This window comes from Bacillus rossius, chromosome 10, assembly GCF_032445375.1.
Source record: "Bacillus rossius redtenbacheri isolate Brsri chromosome 10, Brsri_v3, whole genome shotgun sequence".
NCBI lineage: Eukaryota > Metazoa > Arthropoda > Insecta > Phasmatodea > Bacillidae > Bacillus > Bacillus rossius.
In genome coordinates, this window is record NC_086337.1 from 56,021,187 (window position 1) to 56,040,953 (window position 19,767).

At 42.7% G+C, this 19,767-nt stretch overlaps 1 protein-coding gene across 4 annotated transcripts in view; it reads right to left on the bottom strand.

The window, feature by feature from the left end:
* Positions 1 to 349: 349 nt before the first annotated feature.
* Positions 350 to 19,767, bottom strand: part of LOC134536225 (A disintegrin and metalloproteinase with thrombospondin motifs 9) — a 236,774-nt gene continuing 217,356 nt past the window's right edge. The window contains exons 23-33 of one of the 4 annotated variants that reach the window (XM_063375900.1): positions 19,247 to 19,438; positions 18,163 to 18,405; positions 15,248 to 15,391; positions 13,913 to 14,107; positions 12,831 to 13,019; positions 11,367 to 11,502; positions 9,173 to 9,359; positions 7,573 to 7,709; positions 6,133 to 6,329; positions 4,818 to 4,936; positions 350 to 4,118 (exon numbers count right to left, since the gene is read on the bottom strand). In XM_063375900.1, the coding sequence (XP_063231970.1) occupies positions 4,841 to 4,936; positions 6,133 to 6,329; positions 7,573 to 7,709; positions 9,173 to 9,359; positions 11,367 to 11,502; positions 12,831 to 13,019; positions 13,913 to 14,107; positions 15,248 to 15,391; positions 18,163 to 18,405; positions 19,247 to 19,438 (1,716 nt within the window). In that variant the 3' untranslated portion in view covers positions 350 to 4,118; positions 4,818 to 4,840. Of the gene's footprint in view, positions 4,199 to 4,817; positions 4,937 to 6,132; positions 6,330 to 7,572; positions 7,710 to 9,172; positions 9,360 to 11,366; positions 11,503 to 12,830; positions 13,020 to 13,912; positions 14,108 to 15,247; positions 15,392 to 18,162; positions 18,406 to 19,246; positions 19,439 to 19,767 lie in introns of all 4 variants that reach the window. The other 3 variants (XM_063375902.1, XM_063375901.1, XM_063375899.1) reach the window with 3 other exon arrangements.

Genomic DNA, 19,767 nt, shown 5'->3' on the forward strand with positions numbered 1-19,767 from the left:
TTGTAATGTAAATTAATTTTAAGAAGAACCCTGTATTGACTTAAAGAAATATTTCATCTTAGTCTGCTTTCCTGACGAGTGCCGTAACTTCGCTGCCAAGTCTTTGCAGGATCATTATGTAGATTCCTGTTGCTTCTACTGGTTGCTCAATGCATTCAATTGCAGTTTATAGAGTCTTAAGTTCACAGTAGGACGTCGGAAAATATGGAAGGTTGTATAAGTGAAGGTCGGATAAAAAAGACACTCAACTGTATCATATAAAAAAAATTGTTTCTTCAGTCATAAAAAAAATTAACAGGTGGTCAGTTTTCTTTTTTAGGCAGAATCCAGGGAAGAAAACTCAGAACAATTAAAAACTATTTTTATTCAACCACATTAAAACAATACAAAAAAATGTTTTTCGCAAGCATCTCTTTGATGTTTCTACTGGAAAATATAGAAATAAAACGAAAAGGAAATCAATCAAATGAATAATTTCAATCATACATATACTGAATTTTTTTTTAATTTTGTTAAAATTTTACATTTACTTAAGATTTCATAATTTTATTGAACTAATATAAGTTAATTTAAATATAACTTGTCCTATTTTACTACCATAAAATTTGAGATTCGATAAACACAACAGTGAGTTCATGGTTGGCACATCATAATTTTAAAGTTGTTGCTAATATAATTAAGATTGTTTGGCAATCTTACTGGCATCATTTACATTACAAATAATACAAAAACATGATATGGCAGTGATTCAAACACTTCAGTTCTCTCGTACAATTTCAAACTAAATAATAATAACAAAGCAACACAGCTATAAAAGGCAAAATTTCCATTAAAACAGAAATCGCAGTAAAAAAAATACAAAAGCTTTAAAACACTTATGCTACAGAGAACACAAATATACATCACAAATACTACGTAATGCAAAACTTGAAACTTGTGACGGAGGTGCAAAAATTCTTCAATGAATTTTGCTTGTGTTTATCTACATTTATACACATGTTAATAACATTTGAAACATGGACTGTTTCCGAACAGTAGCTTGCTGGATCCCTTAGCAAAGGAATCCGTGGAAAGTGCATAGTTTTTTTAGAGTTTTGGCACATGAGAAAAAAAATCCCACTTGAATTAGAATACTAATCCCAGAGAGACTTTGACTTAAAAATTTAAATAATGCCCATGATAAATATTTATAATACTGCTGAAATTAAGACCAAATAATTATTTTGATCACTAACCATTTACTGTCATCCACAATGCATTAAAATAGTCATTTGTGTTTGGCTGAAAATCCATGCATGTAACTACTCAAAATGGCTGCGTGCACAATAGCACAAACATCAACAGGTGGTGCTGGCAGCACAAGTATTTGGATATCATCCATCCCTTGAAGTACGTACATCCTTTCCATTGTGGCCTCACTTGCTAAGGGATGAAGGGCCGTGTATTCGGAAACAGCCGTAGCTGTCAACCACTGTGTTTAAAAATAGTGGCGAAATACTGAAAAGTTATTTCATTGGTGCTTAAAATACATTCCCTTGCCTGTCACCTGTTACCAGACTGCGCAGACCTTTGCGACTTACCGAGCTGAGATGAGTATTTTGCGACTTCAAGTGCTCCCTTATCGAAACGGATACCATCACGCAGATTGTCTTAGGTCCCTTGTAACTTACACACTCGTAGCGTTAATAAACTATGACCTTATTGCTCCAATCTTCTGACAGAATCACAACGTTGGAGTATTGTTTGAGTACAGAATACAGTACAGGTCAGAACATAAAGCAGCCGGTAATACCAGCACTGTCTGGGGCGGCCCCCAACAGCCGGGCATGGTCCACCGAGAACACCGCCTCCCCGGCAGGTTGCGTACAGGGTCCTGCGAAGGACATCGAAATGTGTCAGCCGGAAAACCCAGCAGGATCACCTAGAGGGACTGCGGACACGCGGTAAGGACGGTACGGCTCACCGGGCGAGCGAGCGAGGTCACGAAACACAAAACACACTTGAAGGTATCAATTTTTGTTAAGTTTACTGCATGAGAGAGTCTTCTACACTGCCTCAAAAGCCATCTTGAGTGCTAAACATCGGTAAATATAAATGAATGCCAGAGGTGGTTCATATTAGGAGGCTAGCAGCCTGTGCCAATTATTATTGCTTTTGTGTTTAACCTGAAAAGTGCTTCATAATCATATAATTACCCACCAATGTTTCCAAATAAGACCAGCCAATTATCAGCATTAAAAAAATTGTTTTGATTTTACTCCGAGTGTTGGAAAAAAACCTTTAGCAGCATTACGTGGCACTAACTGGTTTTAAGTTAAAAAATTGTCTCCCTCTCTGAAGAAATTCTGGTATTGGAGCTCATGTGAAATGTTCCAAAAGATTCTGAGGCAGATTAGACACAATCAAAATAATAAACCCTACAATGTTTTTGTTTTTCTTGGCATATGAAAACAATCAAAAAGTACAGGAACAATTTCCCACAAAATAAAAAGGTCCAGGCCCGTTCAGAAGCTGACTTGATACATTATTTTTTATATTGCAATGAAGATTCACGTTTTAACGACTGTCTTCAAATCTTCTTATCCTCGTCACCATGCAAAATGCATCTCAAAAGTGTTCCTTTTGCTTTTAATAATTAGATTTTGTAAATAAAGACATTAAGAAGTTTCAATTACTTTTAGTACATTCTAAATATGGCCCTGAATGCATGTACAATCAATGCCTTTGGTTATGGGGTAACATTAAACAGTAGATGTATCATAATCATCCACACTTACCAGATAAGGGTTGTTTTCTTAGAATTTACAGGTGAGAGATGGCTGGGATGTTTGGAGTGACTGGGCGCGACATGCAGGGACATTGCGATGTTGGGGGCGGGGAGAGAAAAGCAAAATCCCCGGAGCCTGGGTACCAGGGAGGCCCAGTTGAGTTTCGAGATTTTTTTCAATGCAAGACTTTGCCCAGAGAGTAGGACGAAATCACTAGTCTGTCGCCAATAGAATTCATTGGAAACCTAACAAGTTATGCAATATGCATGGTTTGCGTTTACACTTACGACCACAGTAACGTTGAGTCTTTATATAAATATATGTATAAATATATAGAGACATATTTTAAACTGTGTGGTTTGAAAAATTGTACATTAAGTAATGGGGAGTGGGGAGTTGTCCTGACGCAATTATTTACCTGCAGACGCTTGGTTTCTCTCAACAACCTTGGCAACATCCATATCATAGTTTATTAATTTAAATGTTGGTAACATTCACAATGCCTGAAACAGCTGGTTTATCACTGCCTCACTTCTGCGTGCACCCCACAGGGACGTCGGTTCACTTCACTTAATTTCACATCACTCACCGTGTAGATAGTTCGTTCTGTGGCTTGTCGTCTCATGATAAAATCAAACATCTTGTACCATTCTTACACCCACGCTGTTACCACGTGTGACTGATTGCAAGGAAAGCTACTGCCCACCACTCCTTCGTCCATGCAAGCGCACAAATATTGGCATATTTTAATAATTTGTTCGGATTGTACCGCTCATCTTGTATTTGCCATAAACACTTAACACAAAATAAAATATATGTAAATATATTTTTTAAGCATTTTGCCACATTTTTCATACCATAGATGGACACACAAGCACACACAAGCAATATGAAGTATTTGAGACAAGATTTCATTTTGACTGGTTTTTGCTTGGAAGCTATTTACAAAACAATAAATTAGTTTTGGATGGCATCTTATGTTACTCTCAGTTCTTCATTTTTTTTACAACCTAGGCAACAACAAAACTTTTTTTTCTCTCGCAGAAACAGGCCACGTCCACTTCCTGTCGGACGTTGCCTACACTCTTCGCAAGTCTACAGGCGACACAACAATACAACTAGGCACACACATTTTGACTTCACGCTCATTTTTCCTACTTTTGTGTTGACGGTAACGAGTAGCGGGCACGCTGGCGTGTGCGTGACCGGGTGGGGAGGGGTGAGAGGGGGGAGGGAGGGCACGGCAGTCTCCTGACTCGTGGGAGTCGCTGGTTCGAGTCCTCCTCGCTCTCTGCGGTCACCGGCTGGCTGCTGAGCCACCTCGGAGTCTTCTCCTCTCGACGGGAGCTGCTGCAACGACACGTCTCGTCAGCACGCCCAACGACTAAGCATGCTCCATCACTACGAGAGCGAACATCCCATTGTACGTCCTGGATTGAGAAATGAGATTTACGAGCTAGTATACCAACTCAGTTATGTATTGTATAGAGTTATAGAGCACCACTTATGAAGTTCAACAAAGGATTCTTGATGTTATAAGACACGTATACAAAGAACAAATTCAGTGATCCGACTTACAAATTATTAAAGAGTCTTAAAGCAGCAAGCAAATTAAGGAGACACAACTCTAAATTAAAACTGTGTGAGGTGGGGCAATGGGATTGTAACAACGAGTAAAATACTAACGATGGTAAGAAAAATTTTACACTTATTCTATGCCAAAATTCTCAAATGACTAGAGTTATAATATTAAAAAAAAAAAAAAGTTTATATGTGGAGACACCTCTGGGGAGTTCCGGCACAATGGCTGGAGCAGTGGAGGGGGTACAGGGAGTACAGGGTGGGGATACAGGGGCGTAGAGGGTGGGGGTACAGGAGTGGAGAGGGAAGGGGTACAGGAGTGGAGACGGAAGGGGTACAGGAGTGGAGAGGGAAATTGTACAGGAGTGGAGAGGGAAGGGGTACAGGGGAGTAGAGGGTGGGGGTACAGGGGTGGAGAGTGTGGGAGGGAGGAGGGGGGCGGGAGGCACAGGCAGACGGGCGGCCCACCTGTGCAAGCAGGCAGCGCGTCACTACGGTGGCAGCACGTCTAGCTGCAGCCCGAGGTGCGAGTGGGGACTGCACGTCCCACAGTAGCCGCCACACCGCCCGTCTATCACCTGGTTGTCCTGCAACAGGGCGGCCAACACGCTGCTCAGAACACCGCGGAGCGACACCACCTTCTGCACAACCACGTGGCAAGAGGTCGCAGTCTTCCATCCACGAGCAATACCGCACTGCACTTCACGTCAAAAATTAACCCAACGTCGCCCTGTTATCTATCTCGTTCAACCACCATCGTCCACCCCACAGTTGCCGACACTCACTAACCAACCTTCTTACACTACACACACAAACACACACATAATTACTAGCCAGACAATCAATTATAATGAATTAAAACTACAATTCTGACGCAAATCGACCGAGACAGATGATGGTGAATCATGGTGAGAATGTGATTTGTTTTGGCACTGCAGGCAAGTGATTTATTTGTCGTGCTACGTTGGTGCTGCACGTCAGTTTTAAATATTACTAGCTGACGTGCCCGTGCCTTGCTATAGGAGTCCACAGGCAGAATACCTTCTGGTGTGTGTGCCACTGCCATGCCGTAAACAAAATGAAAAATTATTAGAATTTTGAAAATAACCAAAAGAAATATCGGATTCAACAGGTTTGTAAGGGCCTTAAAGTTTGAATTTATTTAACCAACAATACTTACCTGCAATACCAGGCACTGCCCGGATAAGAAGTTATCATGATTTTCGATTCATAGTGGATGGTTGATAGGTTGATGATAGCCAAACTGTCTATCTTCACACGAAAATACAATAATTTAAACATTAAGGGCATTTTAGGTTCAATTAAATATATAAATACTGTTTATTCCCCCTCCTTTTTTAATTTAGCCGGTTATTATGCTAGCTTCAATGACGTCATCAAGCAGATGTCAAAAACATAGTCAGTACATAATTTTCGTGAATTAAAATTAAACAGCAAAATGTTTTGTGAGCCAACCTTCGGTTTGAGACAGTGCAACAGCATTCCTTGCATATTCAACGGAATTCCAAAAATCACCAGGAAGCATCAAAAATGCAATATCTGTTGCTATGGAGATTATCAGGAAATCGCGGTTGAAAATTCAATTTAAAAAAAAAAATTAAAACAAAGACGCACAGCCACTTCCACTAAACAACTCTTGGAATTGATGGTAGACCAAGGGCTATGTATGATTGTGTAGAAAACTGAGAAAGCAACAATGATATCCCTTTTATTTTGAAACCGGCGTGTCGAATGTGCAGCAGATGTACGTAGTCGTACTCACGGCGCTCTTGCTGATGGCCAGGGATGAGCTGGAGCCCTGCGTCTGCCAGTGCGTGGCGTCCGACACGCTCAGCCCCGTGCCCTTCAGGTTGACGTTGAACCGACCTTGGGGGCAGGTGACGCGGCTGTAGCAGTCCCCTGCCTCCGCGTACGCCACGTGGCGCCCCCACGCCTGCCGCGCGAACGTGTAGTCCTGGGCTGCAAACCACCGCGCGCAGGCAACACGTCGTAACACTTGCCCCCCAACACTTCACTTGTCGCTTCAGACTTGCAGGCGTCCAGGGCCGGCGCTTCCATACAGGCGAACCAGGCAACCGCCCAGGGCGCCAAGTAGCTGGCGGCGGCGCAGCATGACACATAACAGCTGATATAATGTTTAACGATGATTGAAACTAGATGAAAATGGATTTTTGTAACAGTTTGGAATTTTTATATTGATATAAGTAATTATTTAAAGTCCAGGGTGACCTGTTTATGATTTGTAATAAGTAAAAAAAAAAAAAAAAAAAAACGCAAGCCTGCTTACATTTGATTGTTGACAAAATCTTAGGCTTACGAGATGTATTTTGTTGCAAGGAAAATTTTTTTTTGGGGTGTCCGCCCGGGGGGGGGGAATTAAGGTTTTTTCGTCTAGGGCGCCAATTTACCTTGCACCGGCCCTGCAGGCGTCGAAACACGACAAGTAAACATTTTCTTCAAAACTGTTATTTGAAAGTTTACAACAAGAATGTTTCAAACGAATTAAAAGACTACAGCCATATCAATAATACACTGAGAAGCAAGCCACGTAAAACAAGGACAGAGGCATTCAGGTTCTCATTTTCAGTTCTGAAACAGTATAGGTTTCCCACACGTTGTTCAAGCTAGTGATTAAATTCCTGTCGCAATTCTTTTTGCAGCACACTTGGCGACTATGGAAAGTGATGCCAAAGTTTGTTAAAAAAAAATTTTTTTTTTGATTATGTGTGGTTTTAAAACTGGCGCCAGTAATATATGTATAGGTTGGAGTAAAACTATTATTAGTTATGAAACGAGATGTGTTCCTGATAGCATTTTATGCTGTAATTTATTAAAATATTATTTATTAAAACCTATATTTTTTAAACTATTCGTGTCTGTGCCATGATAATCACCAGTTATTCTGCAGTGATGTGGATTGGATTATATATTATTTTTGCGACTCTGCTTCGCGTTGTTGGTTTTTCAATTTTCTTAAAAAAAAGCTTTAAATAATAACCATTGGGTGTTGAGATGTGGACACTGCCTCGTGGATCAAGGAGAGCCCTCGAAACGAAACAACACGAGGTCTCTGTTCGGGGGCGAACTACTAGTTCAGATCGAGCTTATGGACTTGGCAGTTAAAAAGCGAGGAACTGCCCGGTGCGAGAGGAGGGATGCACCGCGACACCCGGAAAGTGAACTCTGCGGTCTCGGCACTCACTGTTGACGCGCAGCGAGGTGATGTTGAGCTGGATCTTGGTGTAGACGGTGCGGCCCGCGTTGCCGTTGGCGTCCACCGCGCAGTCGCACTCGTCCAGGCGCTCGCCGTTGTTGGGGCACGTGTCCGGGTTCAGCAGCCTGACGGCACACGCACGCACGCAAGTCAGTCGCTGCGACGTTCCGTGCTTCGCAGCTGACGAAAACACTTCACTGCTCGTGTCACAGTTTGTCGTCTTCCACTCAACAAGTTGAAAATTATGAAACAACGAAAATAGCAAAAAGTTATAGTTAGATTTCATTACTCAGGAAAACACATGCATAACACTTCCGCACTTTTATATAATAAAACACATTATAATTACACTTGTTCTACAATACCTTTCTCATTTATATATTAAATGCAAGACTATAACCAACAGATAGACTCTTGTCTATCCTTTCAAACTTTCTTAATAATTTGAAATTGGACCCCAGGTCGACCACTGGGTCAGCCTCTCCCCATAACAATTTCCGTGATTTTTTGTACCTCTGATTTTAAAAAAAATTAATCGAGGGTTGTTATTTTTTTTATGTAGTATAGAGCGATAACAACCAAGTGAAATGAAGCCATCCGTAAATTTTGAGCCATTATGTTTTTTTTTTTTTTTTGGTAACGAATAAACCAAAATACTGTTCAAGCAACTTTTATTCTTTTTTTTTTTTTAACAAGCAACTAATTATAATTCTGGTGAAAAGATACAAAATTAATTCTATAAATTTTTAACTAGTAAAAAATACAACTTTTCTAGTGCTAAAGGTGTTTGTTACCATTCTTGGCTGTCTAGCCGGGCCAACCGGGAATGTGACCAAATTATTTCAGTCTAAAAATGGACATTCGACACAAAAAAACGACTTCTAGACCATGTCTCATGGTGCTGTAGTCCACAAATAAGCAGACTAATTGCCGTTGGCTTTTTACCATTACATTTGTGTTCAGAACTTTTGTATTGCATACTTTGGGTAAAGTACGTAGCATTAAAATCCGTTTTACCAGAAACCTGCGAGAACGTTGTCTGCCTGACAGGGCCAGAGGTGTGTGGGAGGCCTGAATAGCCCACTGACGAACCATCGACTAGTACAGTCCACAGTGGGGCCAGCCGCTCAGAGCAGGCTGGTGTGGTGTGTAAGTAAGGACGGAGGGGCACACAAATGGGGAACGTGACTGCCCTGGGGTAGAGGCTTCAGCTGGGTCCACGAGCCCATCAGCACGGTGGCACCCAAAGTCAATGACGAATGGTTACCAGGGTGTCCACAAGGAAAAAAATATTTCTTACCAACTTAGGCGAGAAAAAAAAGTACTAGATTTGAAAAAAAAAAAGTACTAAATTATAATTTGTTATGGTTTTAACAATTTAGGAAGTTATAATGAAATTGCAATGTTCTAACTTAAATATCACACCACACACATATACATTCCATAGTTTTTAAAAATAAACACGCTTAACAATGAAACATATTGGAGTTACTGTAATATTATTATATTAAAGAAAAAAAAAGTACTAGATCTGAGCATAAATGTACTAGACCACTAAAAAACCGGCCGGTCGGGAGGGAACCCGTACCTGCGGTCGTAGATCTCCGCGTAGTTGGCGGCGTCCCCCTGGGGCAGGGACAGGTACTCGCGGGGAACGCTTGTGTCCATGTCGTGGCAGTACACGGACACGCTGCGGCCGCGCAGGTTCAGCACGTACTCCCCGCTCTGCTTGCTGCGCAGCCTGTGCTGGACATCCGCGCACGACGAGTACCCACCTGCGCAGTGAGACCACTCTTGCTGCACTGCCGCACGCGGCGCAGTGCAAGGTCTCCCGTCCGACTCTTTCGGGAGCACGGCCGTGACCAGAGACCCGAAAAATTCGCGGGTTCATTTCGTGTTATGCTAAAATTCAAATAATTATACCTTAGTGCTGCTTCTGTCATTGGTTCACTGTTAATCTGGAGGACTGAGGGCCAATTAGAGACCCTCACTCATAGAAGTGCCAAATCACAGGTTCACCCGGTCGAGACGACTCACAAGTCAGCAGCCAATGAACGGTTGGCATTTGCCCGAGTGTGTAGAGGATATTGGAGTCCATCCTGGAGGTCATTGAACCCGCGAATTTTCCGGGTCTCTAGCCATGACTTTGCCGGATCATCGAACGTCAATATAGTTTCAACGAAAATACCGAATGTGAAAATGTGAACTATTCAATGTTAACCAGATAGAAAACCGGAAACGTTGTTCTGACATGAAAACCAAGAGTAATACAATAACATGCTTTTACCAAATTATCGAACGTCAATATAGTTTTAACGAGAATAGCGAGTGTGAAAATGTGAAGTATTCAATGTTAACCAGATAGAAAACCGGAAACATTGTTCTAACATGAAAACCAAGAGTAATACAATAACATGCTTTTACCAGATTATTGAACGTCAATACAGTTTTAAATAGAATACCAAGTGTGAAAAAGTGAAGTATGAAATTTTACCAGCTAGAAAACAGGAAACGTTGTCCTGAAAGTAACGATAAACAATGACCTAGTTAAAAAATTGCGGCAGCCCAGTAATGCCACCAACGCCACCTGGCAATGAAAGCCAACAGCTGGAATCCATTTGAAATACCTCAACGCGAGTGACTCGATAAGCGCCGGACTACAGTGCGTGCCAGACCACACAGGCTGGGTTAGATACAGCTCACTGTAGTTTGTATTATAGGAGCCACTAAGGAGTTTATCTTTAAAAACAGTAAATTTAAGGTAATGTTGTATAAGCAACAGATCATAATGTAAGTTTAGGTATGAATAAAAAACATGTGAGCCAGTCTTTCAGTACACAACAGTGATGTGCAACATCTAACCTCGGTAACGAGCAAAGTCATGTGTTCTCATGTTGCAAATAACACTTATAATACAAAACTCAGGCTAAAATTTAATTCTTTAAAATAATGCAGACTGAGATAAATATACGCAATTTGTGTTTTCAACTACATTTCTGGAAGTGGATCACACGTAGTTTCCGCACCTAGTATTCGTTGCTGGAGCAGCTACCGACTATCGAATCATTCGCTTTGCAGAGCATAATTTTAAACTACATAATGAAACTGCTCCGATAAATGCGGAAAAAAAAAAAAAAAAAAAAAACCCTTGAAAAAATATTAAACAAGGAATTTTATTAAAATACTCCCTATCTTGTTAGAACTCATTATACAGTTAATATTATAAAGATTTCCTTTGACTTTGTGAACTTTGATTCACACCATCTGCAAAGATGGTAGCACTGTGGTTACACATTCCAGTTCCATGTGACTTCCATTATATTCACGAAATTACTCATACCTAATGCTTAATGCTCTATACTGAGAGCGGAAATGTTACACATCAATAACTACAGAAATAGTGCTACATCTGCATTATAGATATTAATCCCGAGGTGGCTAAGACATACGTAGATATTGTATCAACCTTCATACATGTATCAAACTGTCAAAAGACTCTTAAGTCAGAAGCAAATTAATATCATCCCACTTTTGCTTATATTCTTAACAATTCAGTTTGTTTGCAAACCCAAAAAATGAATAAATGAGATAATTATTGGCAAAAATATAATTAACAGTTAACAACAAATAAGTTACAAAAGAGGGGGGAATATTACTGGGAAGAAATTATGTACAGTATACCTACCCGACAAGTTTAAACAATTTCATACTTTCAGACTGGGGAAAATACATACAATAACCTGCGAACCTACATATTATACAATGCAGACTCAAATACTTACATTTTCTAAGTGGACACTTTCTTCTGTGGCGGGGTTTAAAGTTTCGAGGGCAATTTCGTTTGGGCACTTTTCGGTTGTCAACACTGATGCAGTATACGTCACGCTTCTGCTTGCATTTCCCACGCATGTGCATACACTGCAAGATAAAAGAAAGCAAAGAATGTTTAGTTTAAAGAGAGATATTTTTTTTTAACCCCTAAGTTCATTAACTTAACTACAGTATGTCATAAAAAAGGGTACATGTAGTTATACATACCACTAGAAGTTATACCCTTTGGCATGATCAGATAACACAACAAGAAAATAACTTATATGCTACACAGGAATACTTTTATGTTCAACTGACTTTTTCTTTTCTGGCAGCAAAAGATAATCCGAATAATAACACTGGCATTTATGATTAGTGATTACAAATTAAGTACCAGAGGTAGCATAATATGAATGACGTTTGGACTGCAACAAAAAAAAAAGAGTGCACATGAAAGGACTGTAGTGATATTAAAAATACTGTTGGTAGAGTATAAATGCAATCAAATGAAAAAATATTAAAATATATACTCATTATTAAATATTAATATAAACACATGCACGTAATTAATTACTTATCTAGTAAAATAACTGAGATAAAATTTAAATAATAATGGAAATCAATAAATATGAATAATGTTTTTTCTAAGTTATAATTTTCATTAATTATTAAATCTTAATTTAATAATTTATAATCTATAATTCAAATAAATTATACATACAGGAACATAAACTCACTTCTATAAATACCCTTGAAAGTTCATAAACACAATTTGTATCACTAATATTCACAACAAATAAATCTTTTTAGTTATGTATATGGATCAGTATTCAAATTTTCAAATTCAATCACTAAAGCATATGATTTAAAACCACATAAATAATTTTTATTTCAATTAGTCTTTAGTCCTGTCAATATCTGTTGCACTGTGCATACGCAATGTAAAAACTCATTTTCATAATTTCATAATAACGTGCCTAAAGAAGTATAACCTAACCTCACATATTTAATACACTTGAAAAAGATTATTGACGTAATTTATATCCCCAATATTTGCAATAAAAGTAATATTATTTAATGATATGGACCAGTATTCAGTATCAATCACTAAAGAATAACTTTTAAAAGCACATACTACTAGCTCGCTATAGGAAAGGTTTTGATGGAGATTTAATATTGACGAAAACTAGCTTCTACTGTGCAGCTTAGGTTCCCCCCCTCCCTTCTTGGCGACAGAGAATTTCTGTCACTCCCCTCTCTGTCGCAAAGAAGGAAGAAGGGAACCTACGCTGCGCAGTAGAAGATAGTTTTCGTCAATATTTAATCTCCATCAAAACCTTTCCTACAGCGAGCCAGTAGTAGGTGTGTGTGTGTGTGTGTTTATAATATATATGTATATATATGTGTGTATGTGTGTGTGCGGGCGAGGCACTGACCGGCTGCCACTCGCCGGCCGACCAGAAGTAGGCGGCGCGGCAGTCGCCCACGGAGCAGGCCTGCAGGTGGGGCGGTCTCGTCGCCGCGTCGCAGCCGTGCAGCACGGGGTTGGGGTCCAGCCAGCCGTCCAGCACGCGGTGGCACGACACCAGCCGCTGCTGCTGGCCCTTGCCACACGTCTGCGAGCACTGCGACACACGGCACGCGGCGCGGTCACGCTCCCGCCACGGGAACAATTACCCTTACCGACATGCTGAGTCACTTGCCTACGTGCTGAACAACCAGCTAGCTGCAACTGTGCATCCTGACAACACAGATGTTTCAAGATTTACAATTACCAGAGACTGTATTTTAGTTCAAATCTACAACACCCCGGATACAGCCGCATCAGTTCACGAGTAGGTTGCCTGCAAAACTAGTTTTCTCTTAGAGGCAGAAAGTAATTATCATCAGCTTCAGTGAACATTGTTACTAAGGAACAATGGTAGCTCCTCTTCATTTTACTAACATTTGTTTAGTGAGATAACTGAATTATACATTCCACTTGTCATCTCTTCGCTTAGATAACAATACCGCCTAATTAACATTTCTGTAATTTTAATGGAGGGTAAAAACAATTATTTTATTCAAGTACATACAGTGTGTATTCAACATAATACTATTTTTATTTTTATTTTAAAACAACATTTAAAAAATATATTTACTATAAAGCAAGAGTGACTAACTGCTCTCCTCCTATCACCACAGCATGGAGCACACTGCAGTTAATAGGTCTGATTTGTGCATTTAGGTGCTTACATTTTTGTATGATGGTGCTGCTACTTGTAGGATTTTTGAAGTAAAAATTGTATCGGTGGATGCGAAACAGCCACTAGAATGCACTGGAACCAAAAAGTCAGTTTCGTTAAAAATGTCACTTAGGCGGTATTGTTTGCTAAGTGATGATATTATATGCTTTCGGCCTGTAAACCAAAATATTTACGGGTGGATTAGCATGCTGCAGAGTGTTAGACCTCAGGGCTTCCAAGGTTACGCTGGTCGAGACGGGGTCTCGCGGGAGGGAGCGACGGGGGGCACTCGCCTGGCTCCACGTCCCGGTCTTCCAGCGGTAGAGCCGGCTGCCGCTGGCAGGGCACGGGGGCAGAGCGGGCTCGCACTGCCGGTAGTGCTCGGGCTGCTCCGAGCGGGGACACGCGCTGTCGGGCAGGCTCTCCCCGCGGTGGCTCTCGCAGCGCACCAGGCGGTGCTGGTAGCCGAACCCGCACGTCTTCTCGCACTGCAACCACGCTCCCCGGTCACACGTCAGCAGGGGATTGCCAGTTGTGTACTTGGCACTAGTTGCATTAGCCTTCTTTTGACTCAAGTGAGGTACTAAAATATTTTTATTATTTATTTTTTAAGAGATCAACCACTGATTCATGCCAAAAGGGCTAATTGGGGTACGGCTTACAAGCTTACTGACACCTGAAGTGGGACTCGAACCACAAAGCCCCAGAGCAAGAAGTCAAGTATGCTGAATCTTAAGATCACAAGAGACATTATTTGCTGAATCCTAAGATCGCAGAGACATTATTTACAATTTGTTATGTGATTTACAGAGTTCAGGTTTTCTGCATTGCACATACGTACAATCAGGAAGGCATGGAGATCGAACTGGCCGAATAGTAAGACTAGCTTGTATTTCACGAAAACCCAGGTAGAATTTGGTCGAATCATTCTGATCTCAGTTCTCCCTGGTTTACCAAACTCATGCTCAGCAAAATCAGGGTTGGTTCCTCACACTAGAAATGGCCAATATTCCTTCCTCGATTTCCCAGGTTTGTGTCGTTCCATTTTCTCATCTCTATTATTATCTCTATTATATCTATAGCTGCAGATGCGATATGAAGCTCACATTTGCTGTCATGAATCAATGATACCGTATTTACTCGCATATAGTTTGCGGCAATTTTACCAGATTTATGGGAAAAAAATGAAGTGTGACCTATAGCAAAGAAAAAATTTTTAAAATTTTTGAGGAATTTTTTTTGCAATATTTTGCGATTTAAAATGTTCATTTTTTCAATACAAAGCACTGTTTTCGAGTTATAGTCTACAATTAAGACATTTTAAGAAGTCAGGAATCTAACTTGACTTCAATTTTCTATATTCGGTTATTACGAGTACTTGTTGTTACAACAATTTATCACGCCATTATCAGCTCTCGTAGTGGCGGAGTTTTACAGTACCCGTTAACTCTTTCGTGCACGGCGCGCCGGCCGTTCGCGTCATTAAATTACCGGTGTGACCTATATGGGGGGAATCTTAAATACCAAATTCAAGACCTCAAATTATGGGTGCGACCTATATGCGATGGTGACCTATATGCGAGTAAATACGGTAGTTGTGACAAAAGGTAGTCGACATGCCCACTCACCGGCGCCCAGGCGCCCACGTTCCACACGGGGCACGGCTCAGGGCTGCAGGCCACCGAGTCGACCGGCCGCTGGAAGGCGCTGCAGTCTGCGAGCCGGCACTCGACCACTCTCGTCCGCACGCCGCCCCCGCAGGTCCTGGAGCACTGCAGTCGGCCACAGTCACTTGCCGCTCGCGCCCGTGACTCTCACTCTACCTTCAAGAGTCTCTCCGTAGTCGCACATGGCAACTACATCTACCATTGACTCTTTGAAGCAGCCTCCTCCCAAAGAAAATACGATACTTATTTTTTCTCCACGCAAATTGTTTGGACATTTAAAATATTGTGTGTTAATTTACTGTATAGTGATAGAAACGTTTGAATTTTGAACTTCGCGCGCTGCTTGCCAACGAAGCAACAGTTGTCGTTCAACCATCATGGCGGTAAGTTGTGCTATCGTGCACGCTTGCTGCCAATCGAGTTATTTGCAAGTGCATCGTCATTAATTGTGTCGTTTTATCTGGATTTTACAGTCTCGTACGTCTCTAGACAAAACACAAATTTTACAATGTGGAGTGCCTTACAATCTTGACTCATAATACACAACATTAACATTCAAACTACTTCTTACCTTGAGAAGTTTCAATAAATGCAGCACATTTTAATAACCTGATAATGCATTGAAAATTCTTGACTTTTTAGTGACTTTCATGAAGCAGAAAAAACTCTACAGTCACAAACGATCACATGCAGTGCCATTGAGGCACTCGCGGATTTATCCGGGTTTGTCATTTACCCGGCTCCGAACCCCTTCACTTTGCAAGCCTGGCTTCTGGGGCCACAACTGCCAGAGAGCACACGCGATGAACACTTCTTGCCTATGGTACTACCTGCTGGCTCCAAACACTTCTTGTAGCTGAATATACCAGAGCCGGAGCCAGATACGCTTAACTTTGTTGGTTCCAGAAACTCGAACTGTGCTCAGAAGCTACCACTTTTCCCCAATTTCACATAATTTTATTCTGGGCAAGTAGCATTCAGAAGGAGGAAGGAGAAAACCGGAGTAGCTTGACCGCGACTTACCGAAACCTCTCCCTTTAGATCTGCCATGGATGCTCCAGATAATCTTCAACAGTTTCTCATACTTGGGATTTTGGGAACGTTCATACTTCTGACACCCCAATGGTTAGAGACAAGGGACCCAGATAGATATTTGTTATTGGACAGCAGAATATAATGATCTTAATTCCCAGGCATTAATAAATATTTTTTTAACGTAGTTCCAAATTTTTATCACTATTTAACACAGATTTTTCCTTTCTATTCGTTCATCATGATGAGTGAGGTTCATGACTTTTGGTGTAAAAAAAAACTAGATGACTGCATCCAAGGTGTTAATTCAATATTCGCAGAATTTAGATGCCTGAGGAATAAGATTCAGAATGGCTGAGACAAGTTAGAAGATAACATGCACAGGGAGTCTATACATGTAACTGCAAGTATGCATATACTAACCCATCGTTTTTTAAGAAACTGTAATAGGTACCATTGTTTCTAAAAATCAAACTCTTCAAATATATACTTATTTAAAATTTTGAACAAGAAATAAAGTATTACATTGTGTATTTAAAAATGTGATCTTTGTGCTTTTTTTTTTAAAAATAATTAATATAACATTCCGTATGTAAGTTTCCTCAATGGCCAAGCTGGTAAATATTCAGCCTGAAGGTAAAACTTCCTCCGCAACGTGGCCCCCAGTCACGGGGCTAACTTACGGGCTCCCAGTCACGAGGCTAACTTACGGGCCCCAAGTCACGGGGCTAACTTGCGGGCCCCCAGTCACGGGGCTAACTTACGGGCCCCCAGTCACGGGGCTAACTTACGGGCCCCCAGTCACGGGGCTAACTCACGGGCCCCCAGTCACGGGGCTAACTTACGGGCCCCCAGTCACGGGGCTAACTTACGGGCCCCCAGTCACGGGGCTAACTTACGGGCCCCCAGTCACGGGGCTAACTCACGGGCCCCCAGTCACGGGGTTAACTTACGGGCCCCCAGTCACGGGGCTAACTCACGGGCCCCCAGTCACGGGGCTAACTTACGGGCCCCCAGTCACGGGGCTAACTTACGGGCCCCCAGTCACGGGGCTAACTTACGGGCCCCCAGTCACGGGGCTAACTCACGGGCCCCCAGTCACGGGGTTAACTTACGGGCCCCCAGTCACGGGGCTAACTCACGGGCCCCCAGTCACGGGGCTAACTTACGGGCCCCCAGTCACGGGGCTAACTTACGGGCCCCCAGTCACGGGGCTAACTTACGGGCCCCCAGTCACGGGGCTAACTTACGGGCCCCCAGTCACGGGGTTAACTTACGGGCCCCCAGTCACGGGGCTAACTCACGGGCCCCCAGTCACGGGGTTAACTTACGGGCCCCCAGTCACGGGGCTAACTCACGGGCCCCCAGTCACGGGGCTAACTTACGGACCCCCAGTCACGGGGCTAACTTACGGGCCCCCAGTCACGGGGCTAACTCACGGGCCCCCAGTCACGGGGCTAACTCACGGGCCCCCAGTCACGGGGCTAACTTACGGGCCCCCAGTCACGGGGCTAACTCACGGGCCCCCAGTCACGGGGTTAACTTACGGGCCCCCAGTCACGGGGCTAACTCACGGGCCCCCAGTCACGGGGTTAACTTACGGGCCCCCAGTCACGGGGCTAACTCACGGGCCCCCAGTCACGGGGTTAACTTACGGGCCCCCAGTCACGGGGCTAACTCACGGGCCCCCAGTCACGGGGCTAACTTACGGACCCCCAGTCACGGGGCTAACTCACGGGCCCCCAGTCACGGGGTTAACTTACGGACCCCCATTCACGGGGTTAACTTACAGGCCCCCAGTCACGGGGCTAACTTACGGGCCCCCAGTCACGGGGCTAACTTACGGGCCCCCAGTCGCTGGCGAAGGTCCACACGGCTGGCGGGGCGTCACTGGTGCCGCCCGGGCCTCGGTCTCGCACCCCCACGGCCGTGGTGGTGGTGGTGGTGGTGGTGGTCGTGGGGCACTCGTAGTTGCCGCAGCCGCGCTCGCGGGCCGGCTCAGCCAGGCCAGCGTCCAGGCACGCCTTCCCTTCCACCGGCGCGCCCGTCAGCACGCCCACGCACGCCACCTCGCGCAGCGCTCTGCCCTGGAGGCCACCCCACCGACACTTCACACACTCGGCGGAGTTTAGCACTACTGCTTCCGATACTGCGCTGACGTATTAGTTTACTATAAACAGCATTTTCATCAAGATCTCAAACCTAGGAGGACTCAGCCATAACCCAATGAAAAATGAACTATGCTGAAAAAAAAACCTGTTTTTCTCTATTCCAATTTTGTAGCCTGGGATATGAAAAAAGTGAAACCATTCTAAGATATTTCTGCAGGGGACCAAATGTAAAAAAAATATTAATGCTTGTTTAGCAAAAAAAAAATATATTTTAAATGGAAGAACTTAAGCCACATGTGTTACTAATCTGAGTTTGGAATCACTGAAGTCAGTTACAAAGGAAATATTACTATTCACTCAGCAGTTGCTAGGTGTGTGTAATTTGATTGGTGTTTAAAAACAAACCGGCTTGAAAACGGAATTATTATCTTAATTCTTTGATCAAGTTTTCACAACATGTACTGTTTGATTTGTGTTTCCAAACCAATATACCATATTTTTTTTTTTTTAATTTACATTGACGAGTTACAAACATGCGAGACATTTTATTTTCACAAAAAGGCAAATGAGAGCAAAAAGGTTAGTGACAAATATTGCTTTTACTGACAGTATTGATTTGCCTGGACAATTTAAATAGAATATTCTAAATTAACTGTACACGCAAGAAATTACGTAATTATAACAGATAATTTCTTTTAGAACTTTATTGTGGTTACTTTTGGCCAAAAAAAAAAAGGGAGTTTACTCGACCAATGTAATCTCGAACTGAACTAGAAGTGTAACTCCCGGTACAGGATGTCAGGGTGAGATGACGCACCCCTCCGCAGCTGACGGGGCACTGCTGCCAGTCGCCGACACGCCAGGTGACGCAGCGCGGCCGTGTGCACGTCTCCGAGCCGTGAGGCTCCACCAGGCGCGCGCAGTGGAACCGGTCCGTGCGTGCCTCCAGCAGCTCGTCATAGCAGAGCACGGAGCGGTGCTTCACGCCCTCCCCGCAGGTCACGCTGCACTGTGGACCAGAGCACGGCTCAGCCTCTACCCAGCTCGTCTCGGCAGCTGTGCTCCGAGGCGGGAACGCCACTGCCGGCTTGAGTCGAGCATGTCACACTAAAGTTAAGAGTTTCTTTGTTGTCACACATAAATCAATGCAAACATAGCGAATACATCTGCCAGTGATTCTTTGAAGCAGCCTCCTCCCAAAGAAAATATAATGCTTTTTTTTCTTGAGCAAATTTTACAATGTGGAGTGCCTTACAATCTTATAATACACAACATTAACATTCGAATTACTTCTTGCCTTAAGAAGTTTCAATAAATGCAGCACATTTTAATGACCAG